At 46.8% G+C, this 14,436-nt stretch overlaps 1 protein-coding gene across 3 annotated transcripts in view; it reads right to left on the reverse strand.

The window, feature by feature from the left end:
* The window catches only part of P2RX1 (purinergic receptor P2X 1), a 34,191-nt gene extending 21,185 nt beyond the window's left edge, over positions 1 to 13,006 (reverse strand). The window contains exons 1-3 of one of the 3 annotated variants that reach the window (XM_050929425.1): positions 12,541 to 13,005; positions 2,742 to 2,889; positions 1,895 to 1,966 (exon numbers count right to left, since the gene is read on the reverse strand). In XM_050929425.1, coding sequence (XP_050785382.1) covers positions 1,895 to 1,966; positions 2,742 to 2,889; positions 12,541 to 12,677 — 357 coding nt within the window. In that variant the 5' untranslated portion in view covers positions 12,678 to 13,005. Of the gene's footprint in view, positions 1 to 1,894; positions 1,967 to 2,741; positions 2,890 to 12,540 lie in introns of all 3 variants that reach the window. The other 2 variants (XM_050929424.1, XM_050929426.1) reach the window with 2 other exon arrangements.
* Between the last annotated feature and the right edge of the window lie 1,430 nt (positions 13,007 to 14,436).

A 14,436-nucleotide genomic window follows, 5' to 3' on the forward strand; every position in this document is an offset into this window, starting at 1 on the left:
AGCCACAGGGGGAGGGATCCCTGCACAGGGAGCTGCTCCCCTATTCGCTCAACCCCCATGCACCCAGACCCCCTCATATCCAGACCCTCCTGCTGGCCTCACCCCCTCCTCCACACCCAGAACCCCCACCCAACAAGCCCCACTTCCCTGCACCACCCCGACGAGCCACTCACACATGGATCGCCACCCTACCAAGCCCCAACCAACTGCACATGGATTCCTACCCTAGAGCCCCACTCCCCCAGCATCTGGACTCCCCACTAAGCGCCCCACACCCAGACCCCTCTGCTGAGCTCTATTGCCCCCACACTCAGACTCCCGCGCTGAGCCCCAATCTCCTTCCCCTGGACCCCCCCTGCAGAGTCCCATTACCATTGCACCCAGAAGCCCCTGTGCATCCAGATCCCCTCCTCACCCACGTCCCCCACACAGAGCCCTCTCAACCCACACCTGAATCCCCTGACACTAAGCTCTTCCACATTTGGATCCTGCCTTGCTGAGCCTACCTGCCCACACCTGGTGCACATGGCACAAAGGGGCAGGGCCCTGGGGTGTTTCTCGGGCAGGCCTGGTCCTTGGACTAGGGTTGGGTGCAGCCTCACTGCTGAGTCTGTGTCCCGGGGAGAGCTGTACAGTGATCTCTCACCTCTGTGCAGCCAGTGGCCTGTGCTCTCCAGCGCCATGCTGGAGCCTCCATATTTATTTGTCAAATACGATTTGCAGAATTTTGCAGAATTTTAAAATACTGTGCGCAGAATTTTTAATTTTTTGACACAGAATGCCCTCAGGAGTAAAGTACAAAGGAGGCAGGGTGTAAACTCCAGCAAGCTAATCAACTGTAGTAGATAATCCAACCTGTACTGGTCCTGGTTATATATGTTGGCTGGATCCTCAATGGTGTTCAAGAGAATTGCATGCTCAAATTTCCATTTAAAAATTAATGGGGACTTGAGCATCCAAATCCTTCAAATGGCATTAGAAATCTCAGCAGCCTGCAGAGATTGAGCGCAGGTAGCTTCAGAAGACCATGTACTGCAACATAAGGTTTCTTTGCAATCTTTTTGGATTTCTGAAATGTGGCGAACCCTGTGGGGAGGATGGGGGAGGCTGAAAATAGATTTGCTAATGAGTTTGTCAGTACTAGGGATGTTTTATTATGGAAGGCAACTGTAGTACAGTGCATTCAACACATTAACTGTAGCTTTCCCTTGCATTATAAACAGCATATTTCTTGGCCAAGAATCTTAATATCTATAAAGCTAAAGATCAGCAGCTTGCTACTAGCAAATTGGTGGGAAAATAGTGGGCTGTGTTACCCCCGAAGAGAAGGGACTTTGCTACTACAGGGAACAATTCCACCCTGGCCTGCTCTAGTTTAGAGACTGTCTCTTATCCATTAGAGAGGAATTCTTTGTGAACTGACTTGCCTATCACTAGGTATAGAGGAAACTTGTGACTCCAGATTTCTTATTGAAATAACCAGCCAAAGCAGGACAGTTCCAAAGTCTCATCATTGGTTCAGTGGATGGGCCAGCAGACTGGGAGTCAGTAGAGCAGCTATCCCCAGTTATGCAACCTTGAGCAAGTCTCTTCCCCCTCTGTGCCTCAGTTTCCCATGATGATACATGATGGATTAATACAGTGTGGTACAGTAAGAACTGACCTGAAGCTTCCACAAAACTTGGACTCAAACACTGAGGTGTGATTGAGTTTGGGTAAATTCTCTATAAGTTCTTTTATTTGGGGGATTGGCTGGAATTTTAGGCAAATATTTGGGATGTGGGGAGAGGCCTGATTTTTTCCCCCTGAATTTATTCACCTATCCCTAATTTAAAAAAAAAGAAAAGAAAAGAAAAAAAGAAAATCCCTGCAAATATAAAACAATTCTATTTACCTCAGGGCAAATATCCTGCTTCTGTCCGCGGGTGATAATGACGTTTGTCATTACCACAAATGAACTGTCCCCCTACAAAGAGGAATGCGATCAAGTCAAAAGTGGAAACTTATTTTCATGTGAGTCATCATGGTGCGGGAGGAGTTACTGGGTGTACGGTATTACTGTTATGCAAAAACTTTCCATCTGACCATGGCCCAGGCGGTAAACAACCCCACCTAGAATACGTACTGCCCATCCTTCCTCCCGTAGGCAGACTCATCCTTAACCCTCTTACCAACACCGCTACTTTAAAGACTTAACCAGATGGTTGCTCATGAGAGGCAGGCAGTCTCTCCCATGGATAGCAGAGATGCTACAAGGGGGAGCAGTAGGAGGAAATAGAGATGAAATATCACCCAGCCAGATAAGGAGATGAGGGACAATGACTATCTGTGATGTTTTGTCTCCTGGGGATACATCATTTTGGGCTGCTGATGGGTGGTGCACCTCCCCAGAGCCTCATCAGCCATTTGGAACCCCTGGTTTGGAGAGGAGTCAAAGGAGCCCCATAAATAGTAACTAGTCATGAGCTGACGGTAACCTGTAGTCTGATTTTTTTTTTTTAAGAGGTGCTTCACCTTCAGTTCCTATTGACCTTAAGGGAAGTGGCAAATGCTCAGGACCTCTAGAAATAAGGCCCTTAGTGTGTTGCAGAACGGATGCCCTTTCAGACAGTGGTAGCCCAGCACATGCTGCCAATTCACAGAGAAGGCTGTAGAGCTGAAGAGTCATTTGCTGGTTCCCTCTCCTCCGCAAGGTGCCAATAAAGGACAGTGATTAGAAAAAAGCCCTCCCTCCTCCTTACCTGAGGTGGGAAAACATAGTCGGCCACGTCCCAGATGTGTGGGCCTATCCCACTAATGTTAGTAACGGTTAAACCTTTGAGCTTCACCGAGACCGAGCTGATGATGCCGTCCTGTGACTGATAACCCTTCTCATAGAGGAAAACCCACCTAGGCAAACAAAGTCATTCAGATGAGTTACAGAACATCACTTTCATTAGTAGTACAGTGGGGTATCTGTTTTTTGTCTAGTTACCAGGATGGAGTAGACATAGAATGGTCTCCATTTGCAGAATGGGAAAAGCACAGATATTTCAGAAGGAGGAAGCACAGTGCAGTGGCTGAAGAACAGAACTGTGTTTGGGGACCTGGTTCTGTTCCTCATTTTGCCACTGACTCCTTATGTGACCTTGGGCTTAACCGAGTTGCCTAAGTTTTCAAGCATGGTCTGGTTTCTTTGGGTCTCCCACTTTAGAAGCCACAGGCCTGACTTCCAGAGATGCTGAGCATCCCCAACACTAGGTCTGTGATGGCGCTAGCCCTTCTGAAAATCAGACTCACGTCGCTTCTGAAGTTGGACACTTTCTGAGGCAAGCTAGAAAATTTGATCCTTAACTGAGTCTACAGGTTTCAATGTCCCCATCTACAAAATGAGGGTAACAAAACTTACCCATCACAGCAGTGTTGTGAGTTTTAACTCAGCCATGTTGGTAAAGTACTTGAAATTGTAGATGGAAGGCGCTATAGGTAGATTTGAAAAGCGTTATTACTGAGTTATTTCTGTGCAAAATATCTTGAAATATATTTTGAAATTCCTGGTGGGGAACAGGAATTGGTTCAGTTCAAACAGAAACCACACCGAAACCTACTCGAAATCTGAACCTAACCCAAACCAAACTTTGGTGTTTAAAAAAAATTACCATTCCTTTTTGCACAACGTCCTGGTCAGAGCTTGGACCAGAACCACGAACACCTAAAATACCTTCAAGGAAGGTTGTTTTGAGAGACTTTTCAGCCAAGTCTCTCACACTTGCAGGTGCTATATTAATGTGTTGCAGATCTTGCAAGTCTAGCTCACATAACAAGTCTATTGATTCCACCAAGGATACTTGTATGAAGAAGGGTTGCAGGAATCGACCTAAGCCAGAACCTGTATCTTGAAGGCCTTTCAATCTCTTCTGTAGCCTCTTTCATCTATAGGCCTCAAAGTGCTCTACAGAAACAACTCGTTCAGCCTTACTACACCACCACAAAGTGGGGAAATATCTCCTCTCCCTTTTCAAAGATTATAAAATTAGGAATTGAAAAATCTAAAGCAGCCAGTGTTAAAGTCAGAAATAGAACCCACAGTCCTGAAAGTCCTAACTTACAGTTCTCTTTTCTAACCACTTCCTAACATGACCCCCCCACCCCTTAAATTAATGTCAGTGTCTCCAGATTTCAACAACAGCACAAAATGTGTGATAGTTCCACAAAGAAAGAGATCTTCAAACTAAAATGCATGTTCTTTACCCACGTGAATTCGGCAGCTTTTGTGGATGGCATGGGTTGATTTTGCAGGAAGTTAGCCACAATGTAGTCTGTGTAGGGGGTGGGGGATCTGCTTGAATTTCCCTGCTCTTAATCTGAATTTGATCTCATGATCAAGTGTATGATGGAACCCTCTTGTCAGATGAAATTAAATCAGAGCAACATTCAATGATCTAAACATCACCCTGTCCCACAGTGCAATGTATAGCTGGTGTAACTCAGGTTAATGATTAGCCAACACGTGGTCTCAGCTGATAACTGGCAAGCTGAGGATAGTGGCAGTAAGTTATGTTAGTTAGTTGTCTAAATATTAGTTTACAGATTACTTTATGAATGGTTCATCACATTTATATGGCCATTAATACTTTCAATATGGCCAGATTTTAACATTAATTAGCATATTACATGAACAAACTGTCTTTTAATTAACTCTGAGAAATTGTAAACAAGGCCAGGTGACCATTTTGAGTTGAAATCCAACACTTCGTGGAATCATCCACATACGAGTCAGTCAGACTAAAAAAGGAGCGATCTGGTTTTCATCCCCTGCAGAATGTGGGCATGGATCCCACTAGCTCTGGCTTGCAAAGTGAGGGCTCTGCTGGGGGCGTTTTCTAGGAAAGCATAGAGGCAATGGTGGTGAACATTGGTCATTAGCTGCGGCGGATGCCTGTAATTGTCCTCTGCTGCCTTCACCATGTGGCTATGTCAGAGGCTGCGCTCAGCTGATGAGCAAATGATGTTAATAATGGGTGAATTTCATCACTTCCATTTTTGGGCACTCTGAGCATTTCTCTTGCTGAGGGAAGAACTGCATGGTAGTTTAGGGGAGTGGAAATGAACTATAAAGCCCCTAGGATGCCACTTCAAATCCAACCCTAATCCATTAACCTACACCCACTGAGTGTGGGGCTGTGTCCCCCTGTAGTGGTGGCAAGACTGTATATAGAGGTTGATGAGCCCGCTACAAACATGAATCTTCTATCTCAGGAAAGAGAGATTCATGGTTTTCGATCCAGAGATCCCAGGTTCAATCCCTGCTGCTGCTGACCCATCCAGCAGTGACTAAAAGGCTGTTGGGTGGCCTCCACCAAACAAGACAGTGGTCTCAGCCTCAGCCCAGCTCCTTGAAGACAGATGCCGAAGCAAAAATTCACATGCATCACCAGTGTTTCCCTTTTCCCATCTTAAAACTACAGCTGTAGCAGGCCGAAGAGCACCAAGTTTTTAGCAGAGAAGCCAAGAACAAAAGGGCCTGCTTCTATGAGAGCCTCCAGCAAGGTATTGTGCACCTTCAACTCCCATTGACTTCACTGGGAGTTGAGGGCACCTGGGGCCTTAATGAGCACAGAGACTGAACAGCCCTCTTAGCCACACAGCTGGCTCTTCCATTGCCGGACGCTGCAGGGAGCAACGTGGCTGGGAAAGCTCGTACTGCAGCTGTGGCTGAGGGATTTCAGCAGTTTCCAGTGCTGTCACATGTAACGTATTCCCTATTGAAATAAAAAGCAAATGCATTTAACAAAAGAAGAGATGGCCCTGGTGCCTAGAGAGACATTGCAATACCCATAGCCCCAGAGCATTAGGCAGGTCTGCAATACTTGCCGCTCATTAACAGAAAGGTAACATTGCCACAGTGACAAAGAACTTTCCCCAGACCTGAAGAAGAGCTCTGTGTGGCTCGCAAGCTTGTCTCTCTCACCAACAGAAGTAGGTCCAATAAATAAAAGATATTACCTCACCCACGCTGTCTCTCCAATAGGGCTAAAATGATGCTCTCTGCCTACTGAGTCACAGAAAGCAACACTTCTGCAGGGCCAGCTCTGCCAGATTTAGTAATCACCTGTGCAGCAACCGCTTTAGTGCCTGTCTGCGGCCTAGACTCATTGCAGCAGGTTTCTGGGGGCTAGATGAGAAAGGGACCGTGAGCCTGTCTTGCAATTTTTCTAGGGCAGTAGATGCTCAGAGCCAGCGTAGACCTGCTTCAGTAGATGGTGTTGTACACTTGGACTAGGAACCTAATGCCATCAGTAGCCAAACAGAAGGGGAACAAGAAGAATGCCTTGGTTGTGCCAAAATCTCCAGCCCAGGTTTCCTAAACCTTGCCAGGGCTGGCTCTAGGTTTTTTGCCACCCCAAGCAAAAAATTTGTTGGCTGCCCCCATCCTAGCCCTGGGCTCTCATGCCCCCCACCACTGCCCTCCTCCACCCGCACCCCCTGCCACCTCAGCCCTGGGCTCCCTGCCAACAGTGCTGACTCCCCCCTTGCCTCAAGCCGGTCTGGTGCTGGCAGGATTGGAGTAAGCAGTGGGGGTCCTGGGCCCCACCTCAGCCCAGGGTCCCTCCAGCCAGGGCTCCTGCCTCCAGGACTGGCCGGGACCCGGGATGGCAGAGCTGGGGACCACCCCAGCAGGGGGCTAAGGCGCCAGGGCAGGGTAGCCCTAGAGGGATCGGAGCCTTGGAGAGCAGGATATGGGCCCTGCTCTCTGTGGTCCCGCTGCTTCTAGCCGCCCTGCTGCAGTCCCTGGGCAGTTCGGGTCGCTTCACTCAGCCCCGGCTGCGGCGCTGAGGGGCAGCTGCCCTGCAGCACCTACAGGCAGCTCCGTGTGCCCCACAGGGTGGCCCCCAGCCTGAGTGTCCCCAGTGCGGAGCCTGCCCGGCCCAGCCACAAGGTGCGGGCGCTGCTCCCCCCTGGCGTGAAACACACTGGCCCCAGGGCGCCCCCCCGCACAAGCTGCTGCTGCCGCCAGGGCTGGCTCTAGGCTTTTGCCACCCGAAGCGTAAAAAAAAAAAAAAAAAAAGGATGGCCGGAATGCTGCCCCTGAAAATGTGCCACCCCAAGCACATGCTTGGTTTGCTGGTGCCTAGAGTCGGCCCTGAACCTTGCCACCATAGCTGGGGTGCTCAGGCAAATAATTGATGGATCCTAGGCAAATGAGTGAGCCCCCTAGTTCTTGTTGCCTGTAGAACTACTTGTGGAAAGTCATTTAAAAGATCTTTTTCTAAGTGTGTATATGGGGCGGGCAAGGGGTTGGTTTTGAAAATGAGCCTTCCTGGCAGAGGCAGCAGCTGGGAATCCAGAGGGAATTGAGACTTGTGGTTCTTGCATATTTTACTGGTAAATATATATATTCCAAGATTCTCCCGGCAGTACAAGAACTGCATATCACTCTCTAGCATGGCTGGGACCCACTGGAAATGTGGGAAAAAGAGTCTTATTGGTAACCAGATTTGCGTTTTAGTTTCTGGCATAGGATTAGACAGTTAGAGATCTGAAACTGATACTTTTTCTTGTGTGTTCCCACACTAGACCAGAGGATTGAACATTGTCTGCATCTTTCCCTCAGCATCCCTGTTGCTTGTTAATTTCATTGGGTGACCCCTACTTCTTGTTACGTGAAGGGGTAAATAACACATCCTTATTCACTTTCTCCATACCAATCATGATTTTATAGACCTCTATCATATCTGCCTTTAGTCATCTCTTTTCCAAGCTGCACAGTCCCAGACTTTTCAATCTCTCTTCATATGGAAGCTGTTCTATACCCCTAATCATCGTGGTTGTTCTTCCTGAAAGCTTCTTGGGGCAGGAACTGTCTTACTAGGCGTGTACAGTACCCAGAACAATGGGTCCCTGATCTTGCGGCCTCCTAATGCTACTGTACTATAATAACTTCCTCAATATTTGGAGATGCTCAGATTGAGGATTTGGGTTCAGATCCAGCTGGCTAAGCCTCACTGTTGCTAGAGCTGGCTGGAACAGGATGCGTTGTATCTGCTACCTGCATTCTGTACACAACACACACCAAGACAAACAAATGATCATTTTTTCATATGGTGTAAGCTAATGCTCACTTCCTTCTGAACCCTCTCCTTGGTAAAAGAAACCCAGTAGGACAACAGGAGGGAAAATACAAATGAAATAGCATTACAGTCTCACTATAGTTGGAAAAGTCTCTGCATATAAACTTGACTGCATGTGCTTGGGGATCATTGATAACTCTATCTTAGGATGCACATAGATAAATATAGGGTACAGAGGAAGAGGAAGCTACAGAGATATAAAGCTGCTTCTGTTTTTGTCAGTGGGCTAAACCCAACTTTGCTTCTAGCATGAGAATGTCCAAGTCCTGTTGCTACTGAAAACTAATAGACTCAAAGACTCGGCGACTTTTATCATAAACCTAGTCCCAGATTTGGACCTTAGCGTCCAAAATATGGGGGTTAGCATGAAACCCTCCAAGCTTAGTTACCAGCTTGGACCTGGTAAAGCTGCCACCACCCAAAAAATTAGAGTGTTTTGGGGCACTCTGGTCCCCCCAAACCTTCCCTGGGGACCCCAAGACCCAAATCCCTTGAGTCTTACAACAAAGGGAAATAAACCTTTTCCCTTCCCCCCTCCAGGTGTTCCTGGAGAGACACACAGAAGCAAGCTTCGTGAATCTAAACAGAGGGATTCCACCCTCCCCCGTTTCCAGCCTTGGAAAACAGAAGTACCGAGAGCTAATCTCTCTTTCCCCCTTACCCAGAGGGAATGCCAAGTCAGGCTAGTAAATCTAACACACACAGATTTCCCCCTGACTTCTTCCTCCCACCAATTTCCTGGTGAGCACAGACTCAATTCCCTGGAGTTCCCCACTAAAGAAAAACTCCAACAGGTCTTAAAAAGAAAGAAAAATACATAAAAAATGGTCTCTCTGTATTAAGGTGACACATACAGGGTCAATTACTTAAAAGAAATATGAATAAACAGCCTTATTCAAAAAGAATACAATTCAAAACACTCCAGCAACTATACCCAGGTAAATACAAAAGAAAACAATAGAACCCTTACTGCCTTACTATATTTGTACTTACAACTTGGAAACAGAAGATTAGAAAGCAGGAAACAGAAATCCTCTCATAACCGAGAGAGAGAGACAGACAGAAGACCCCAGAACAAAAGACTCACACACAAACTTCCCTCCACCCAGATCTGAAGAAATCTGGTTTCCTGATTGGTCCTCTGGTCAGGTGTTTCAGGTACTACTTTCCAGGTGTAAGAGACATTAACCCTTAGCTATCTGTTTATGACAACTTTAAGGCCAGATGGGACCACCATGATCATCTAGTCTGACCTCCTGCACACTACAGGCCACAGAACCTCACCCACACACTGCTGTACCAGAACCAGAACCTCTGGCTGAGTTACTGAAGTCCTCAACTTAAAGACTTCAAGTTAGAGAGAATTCAGCATGTATACTACTTTAAACCTGCAAGAGACTCATGCCCTGTGCTGCAGAGGAAAGCAAAAACTCCCCGGTCTCTGCCAATCTGACCTGGGGGAAATTTCTTCCTGACCTCAATATGGCAATCAGTTAGACCTTCAGCATTTCAGTAAGATCAACAGCCAGACGCCTGGGAAAGAACTTTATGTAGTAACTCAGAGCCCTCCCCATCTAGTGTCCCATCACTGGCCATTGGGGATAGTTGCTGCTAACAGCTGCACGTCAGCTACATGCCACCATAGGCAGTCCCATCATACCATCCCCTCCATAAACATATCAAGTTCAGTCTTCAAGCCCGTTAAGTTTTTTGCGCCCACTGCTCCCTTTGGAAGGCTGTTCCAGAACTTCACTCCTCTGATGGTTTGAAATCTTTGGTCTAATTTCAAGCCTAATCTGCTTTAGGTCAAGTGGAAACTAAAGGTGCTGTCTTTGCTATCAATGACTACGATGGCTGAATACGCAGCAGTTGGTGTCATTGCAATATCATTTCTTCCCAGAGGCAGGCAGGTCACCCAATGCCATAATAATTGCCCAACAAACTGTTCTTCAAGAAAACTGGGCTCATTTACATATGAAATGTAAAAATAACCCTGCCGGGCAAACTTGCTTTCAAAGATAAAAGAAGTCTAACTTCCTCAGGCTTCTTCATTAAGGGAGAATATAGTTCTGATCTGCAGAAAGTTGGGGAAACAGGAAGAAACCTCTTCAGACAGATAGTGCAGCTGAGATGCTGAGCACTTGTGGCCATTAGAGGCTACAGGACATGTAATCTGCCATGGCAGAGATGGCTAACACAGTCCACAAGCAAAAGTCTCCCACACAGAGAAGAAGCTTTTCTCCCAGGCCTGATGTTGGAGTTAAACAAGTTTCACCCTTCTCCAAAAAGGGTAGGGGGAAGGGGGGTTAGAATTACCCTTCTACCCACCTGGCAGTCATTTGTATTGCCTATGCTGCCAGCATATCATGGTTTGTGCCTTTATTGCACCTACCTGCTGAGGTTTTAAAAAAAAAAAAAGGACTGGATTCTGGCTTTGGAGCCATGGCATAGGCTTTCCTGCCTGTTTCTCTCCAATGTTTTGCAGGCCATATTCCCCTCCCCGACGCCTCTGGTTTGTGTTCACCCTTGATCTCTACATGGAGGCTGAAGCTATCCCATTCTGCAATAGCCCTACAGCTCAGATTTGAAGATGGGGCTGGTCAGAAAAGAGGGGGGCATTGAAAGACCAAACATCATTTCTGTTCTTTCATAGAAAGTAGGTTTTTTCAGCCACTTTCCAGACAGCATGTTTGGCAATCCAGGGCCTGCAGGGTCCCAACGGCAGCAATTACTGTTCTCACCACCATCATCCTCCCGTTGTGAGGCTGCTGCCCTGCCTCTAAGCAATGATTATTTGGGGATAAAGGGTATGCACTCGCTGCTCCTCATGCAAATGCTACTAATTGCACATCCACAAGAGTTAAACAAAGCCAAGCATCGTTCACAGCCCTACCTCACACCATTAGACATGCAAGGTAACAAGCCTTCTGCTGTGGGAAGCTAGAAGCCCTCTGGCAAGTATTTCCTAAGAGGGATTGAGGTCCATCTTTAGGGCTTTGCCTATCTTCAGCGTTCGTGGGGGACATCAGTATTATTCCATCACAGAATACACCTCAGCGGATGCATCCGCTATGGGAGCAGGAGCTGATCTTCTACTCCCATTCCACCACTGTAGCCCTCCTTCAAGGCTGCCATCCTGGAAGGGCAGTTTAAGTTCCTCTGGATGCTCCACAGCAGCCTCACCAGGAGAGGCTGCAGCAGATGTGCTGAATCTGCCATGCTCCTTATCTGGCCTGCCCCGAGATGGAGGCTGGTGCAGGGACTTTACTGCCTACATTAGTGTATTTCAGCGACTGCATTGTCCCACATGCACTCTGAATCACGTGCATGCTCTGTGGTGAGATGGTTCAATATGTGGCTAGGCTCACTAGGCAAACGGTGCAGAGATTCTGACATCTTTTTGAAAAACACCCAGTGCCACACTACAGAGTTTGATGGCTGCCGGGGGCGGTCAGTTCAGTAGCAGTTTTAGAAACAAACTTGTGGTGAAAACTTCCCAGGCAATTCAGGGGACGTGAACTCTTGCTGCAATATCCTTCGCAGCTCTAAACACCCGGGGTCAGGACATGCCTTTCAGTTTGTGAGGAGCTTTCGACACGTTTGCTTTATTTACTCTCTGCTTAAAACAGTTTCTGCTGAGCTCTAGCTGCCTTCAGGTCCAGCCTTAAGCACAAACAAAGCAAAGCAGACATTTGCGCCTTGCTCTTTTGGAAGCACCTCATCCCCTGCTCATTCTTTAACCCATAGGCTTACCTTCCTCTTGGGAAGCAGGACCAGAGAGGGATGAAATGTATGGCCTTATTCCCCTCCACTCCTCCTCCTCCCTCTTTCAGCTGCTTGGGTCTCACAAATTACAAAGCTTAGGGTTAGGGTTAATATGATGAAAACAGTAACAGCAGCAGGCATTGAGGGCCTGAACCAATGACTTAATTGGCTTTGGATCAGGCCCTTACAGAAGGCCTTTCCTCCAGTGAGCTTACTATGATTTACGATGTTTACATACTGGGATTGTTACACTCATCACTGACATGCAGCCACCTCTGGGGTTTAACACAGCACCTATTTAACAGTGCAGTGCAACATTGCTCAACAAACAGCTCAGGGCAAAGTGAACACTGTTAGCAGGTGAAACTGTTGGGAGACTGTAAGGAGACAAAATATAATTACCCACAACATTAGACTCTATCTAATGCCCCTGCTCAGGGTGTCTAAGGAACATAAGCGGCAAGGTCTCAGCTTTACGTCTCATCCAGAAGGGGGCCGAACAGAAATTCTAGTAGCCAAGCCAACCAAGAACTGAATGTGTGGCAACACTAGCATTGACTTAAGGGCTAGTCAGCAGGTATAGTATCTGGAAAGTTCAGAAGAGCTGCCATTTGGAATTTCTCACTGAAATGAAAGGCTATGTAATGAGCTAGAAAATCCTTACCCTATGATGTATCCAAGGACCACAAGCTGAATCAGCCGGAAGACGAGTCCCACTTTCTTGTTTTTCACCAGCACCATTCGAGGGGTGTCATATTCAAAGAAGAAGGAAGCGACTTTCTCCCTGAGTTTGAGCCCCATGGCTGATGCAGCAGGACTAAAGCTTTTCTATGCAAATGCCTAATCCCAAACCAAACACAGGCTCTGTCACTTCTGACTGTAGTGGGTGGAGCTCCTCAATACAAGAGGTCAAGTCTTCTGTTTGCACAAAAATCTACTAGTGTTTCCCTCTGCACATCTGGTTCCTTCTCAGCAAGCAGATGGAAGCTTGCTCTTCCTATATGCTCACCTCTGTGTGCACAGTGCACTCAATGTCTCCTTAGATGGTCTGGGGGTGGGGATATGTGAATCTGTAACGGAAGCATACAACCCAGGCTATCCGGCAGCACAGTAACTGCAGCACAACACAGGCAGGATGTGTTAACGCTTACAAAGCGTTTGGACAATGCAAAGTGCAAAGTAATGTGCTAAGAGTTACTATTCAGATTGCCCTGACTGGGGCAGACCTGCTGGTAGGATCAGCACATTGCCATATATAATTTCTCAGAAAGCTGAAATCATCTCCAGGTAACAGAAATTGCCTGTTAGCAAAAAATGGAAGTTGTGAAATCAAGATGCACGGTCTAAGTCAGTTTGTAGATTGCTGTGGGTTACTGAAAGTGCATGGGACCCTTTCCTGTTGTACGCTGCTCCTCCAAGCAACTGTATACTGGGAAATAATGTTTTTTCCTGTGGGTTTTTGGGTGGGTTTTTTTTTTATCTTTATGATTACGTCAGGTGGTGCAACTCTCTGGTAACTCACTTGCTTTCCACAGCCCAATAATGCACTCTCCTCTACAGTTCTGTTCCTTCTTGGCATTAGCATTGCACTAGGAAGTCAAAGGGTGAGTCATGAACTCAAAACAACAGCCCGAGGAAAGGAGTTTGGATCTGAATGTTCGGTGGGGTTTGCATCCAGGGGTTTCTCTTGGGCCATCATAGAGATAAGGGCTAGTCACAACGTTGGGGTGTGGCGCCGATCAGATCTCGGATTTAGGTTTGGGCCTATCTCTAGCAAATATGGTCATTTCAGTAAGATTATAAAGGGATTGGCTATGTCCAGGAATAGGACTAGCAACAGCTAGAGAGCTTTGTAAATGTTAATTAACCATCTCACAATACACCTGAGATGTGGGTAGCTTCCTCATATTATAGATGGTGTTTGTCTTGTGTTTGTACTGCACCTAGCACAGTGAGAGTGCTAGGCCATGACTGGAGCATCTAAGTGCTATGGTAATACAACTATGGTAAATGGGGAAACAGACACTGAAAGACCATGGAATTTGCCAAGGATACAGAGGGAGGGAGTCCGTTAAAGATAAACTAAAAACATAAGAGCACTTGGTTCCCAGACCTGGGCTCAGGTGAATATCTTGCCTAGCTTATTGACTGCCATTTGCAACAACCCTAGCTACTAAAAATAGATGCAATCCAACCTCTCACTCCTCCAACCTAATGCAAACACTCCTGAACTTTGGGAGAGGTTAGATCCATAGCTAAACTGTATGACTCAGGTGTGTCTCTAAAGAGATGGATTTGGAATGTACAAGAGAATCAGTTAAGACTGTGTAATCTAGGGAAGGTACACTTAAGAAATCCCCATGAGTTTCTGATTTGATTCCACTCCACCTGGCTTCACAGCACTTTTCACTCTGAATTTCTGGTTCAGATGCATCACAAAGCAGAACCCAGGCAAAATTGCCATAGTTCACATCAGAAGTTTGCACAACCGGGAATTTCACTTGTTTTCAACTCAAATCCCATAAAATCAGCCCAGTTTAGCTCAGTAGTGGGAAAATTT

The sequence above is a fragment of the Gopherus flavomarginatus genome, chromosome 19 (assembly GCF_025201925.1).
Source record: "Gopherus flavomarginatus isolate rGopFla2 chromosome 19, rGopFla2.mat.asm, whole genome shotgun sequence".
Taxonomy (NCBI): Eukaryota; Metazoa; Chordata; order Testudines; family Testudinidae; genus Gopherus; species Gopherus flavomarginatus.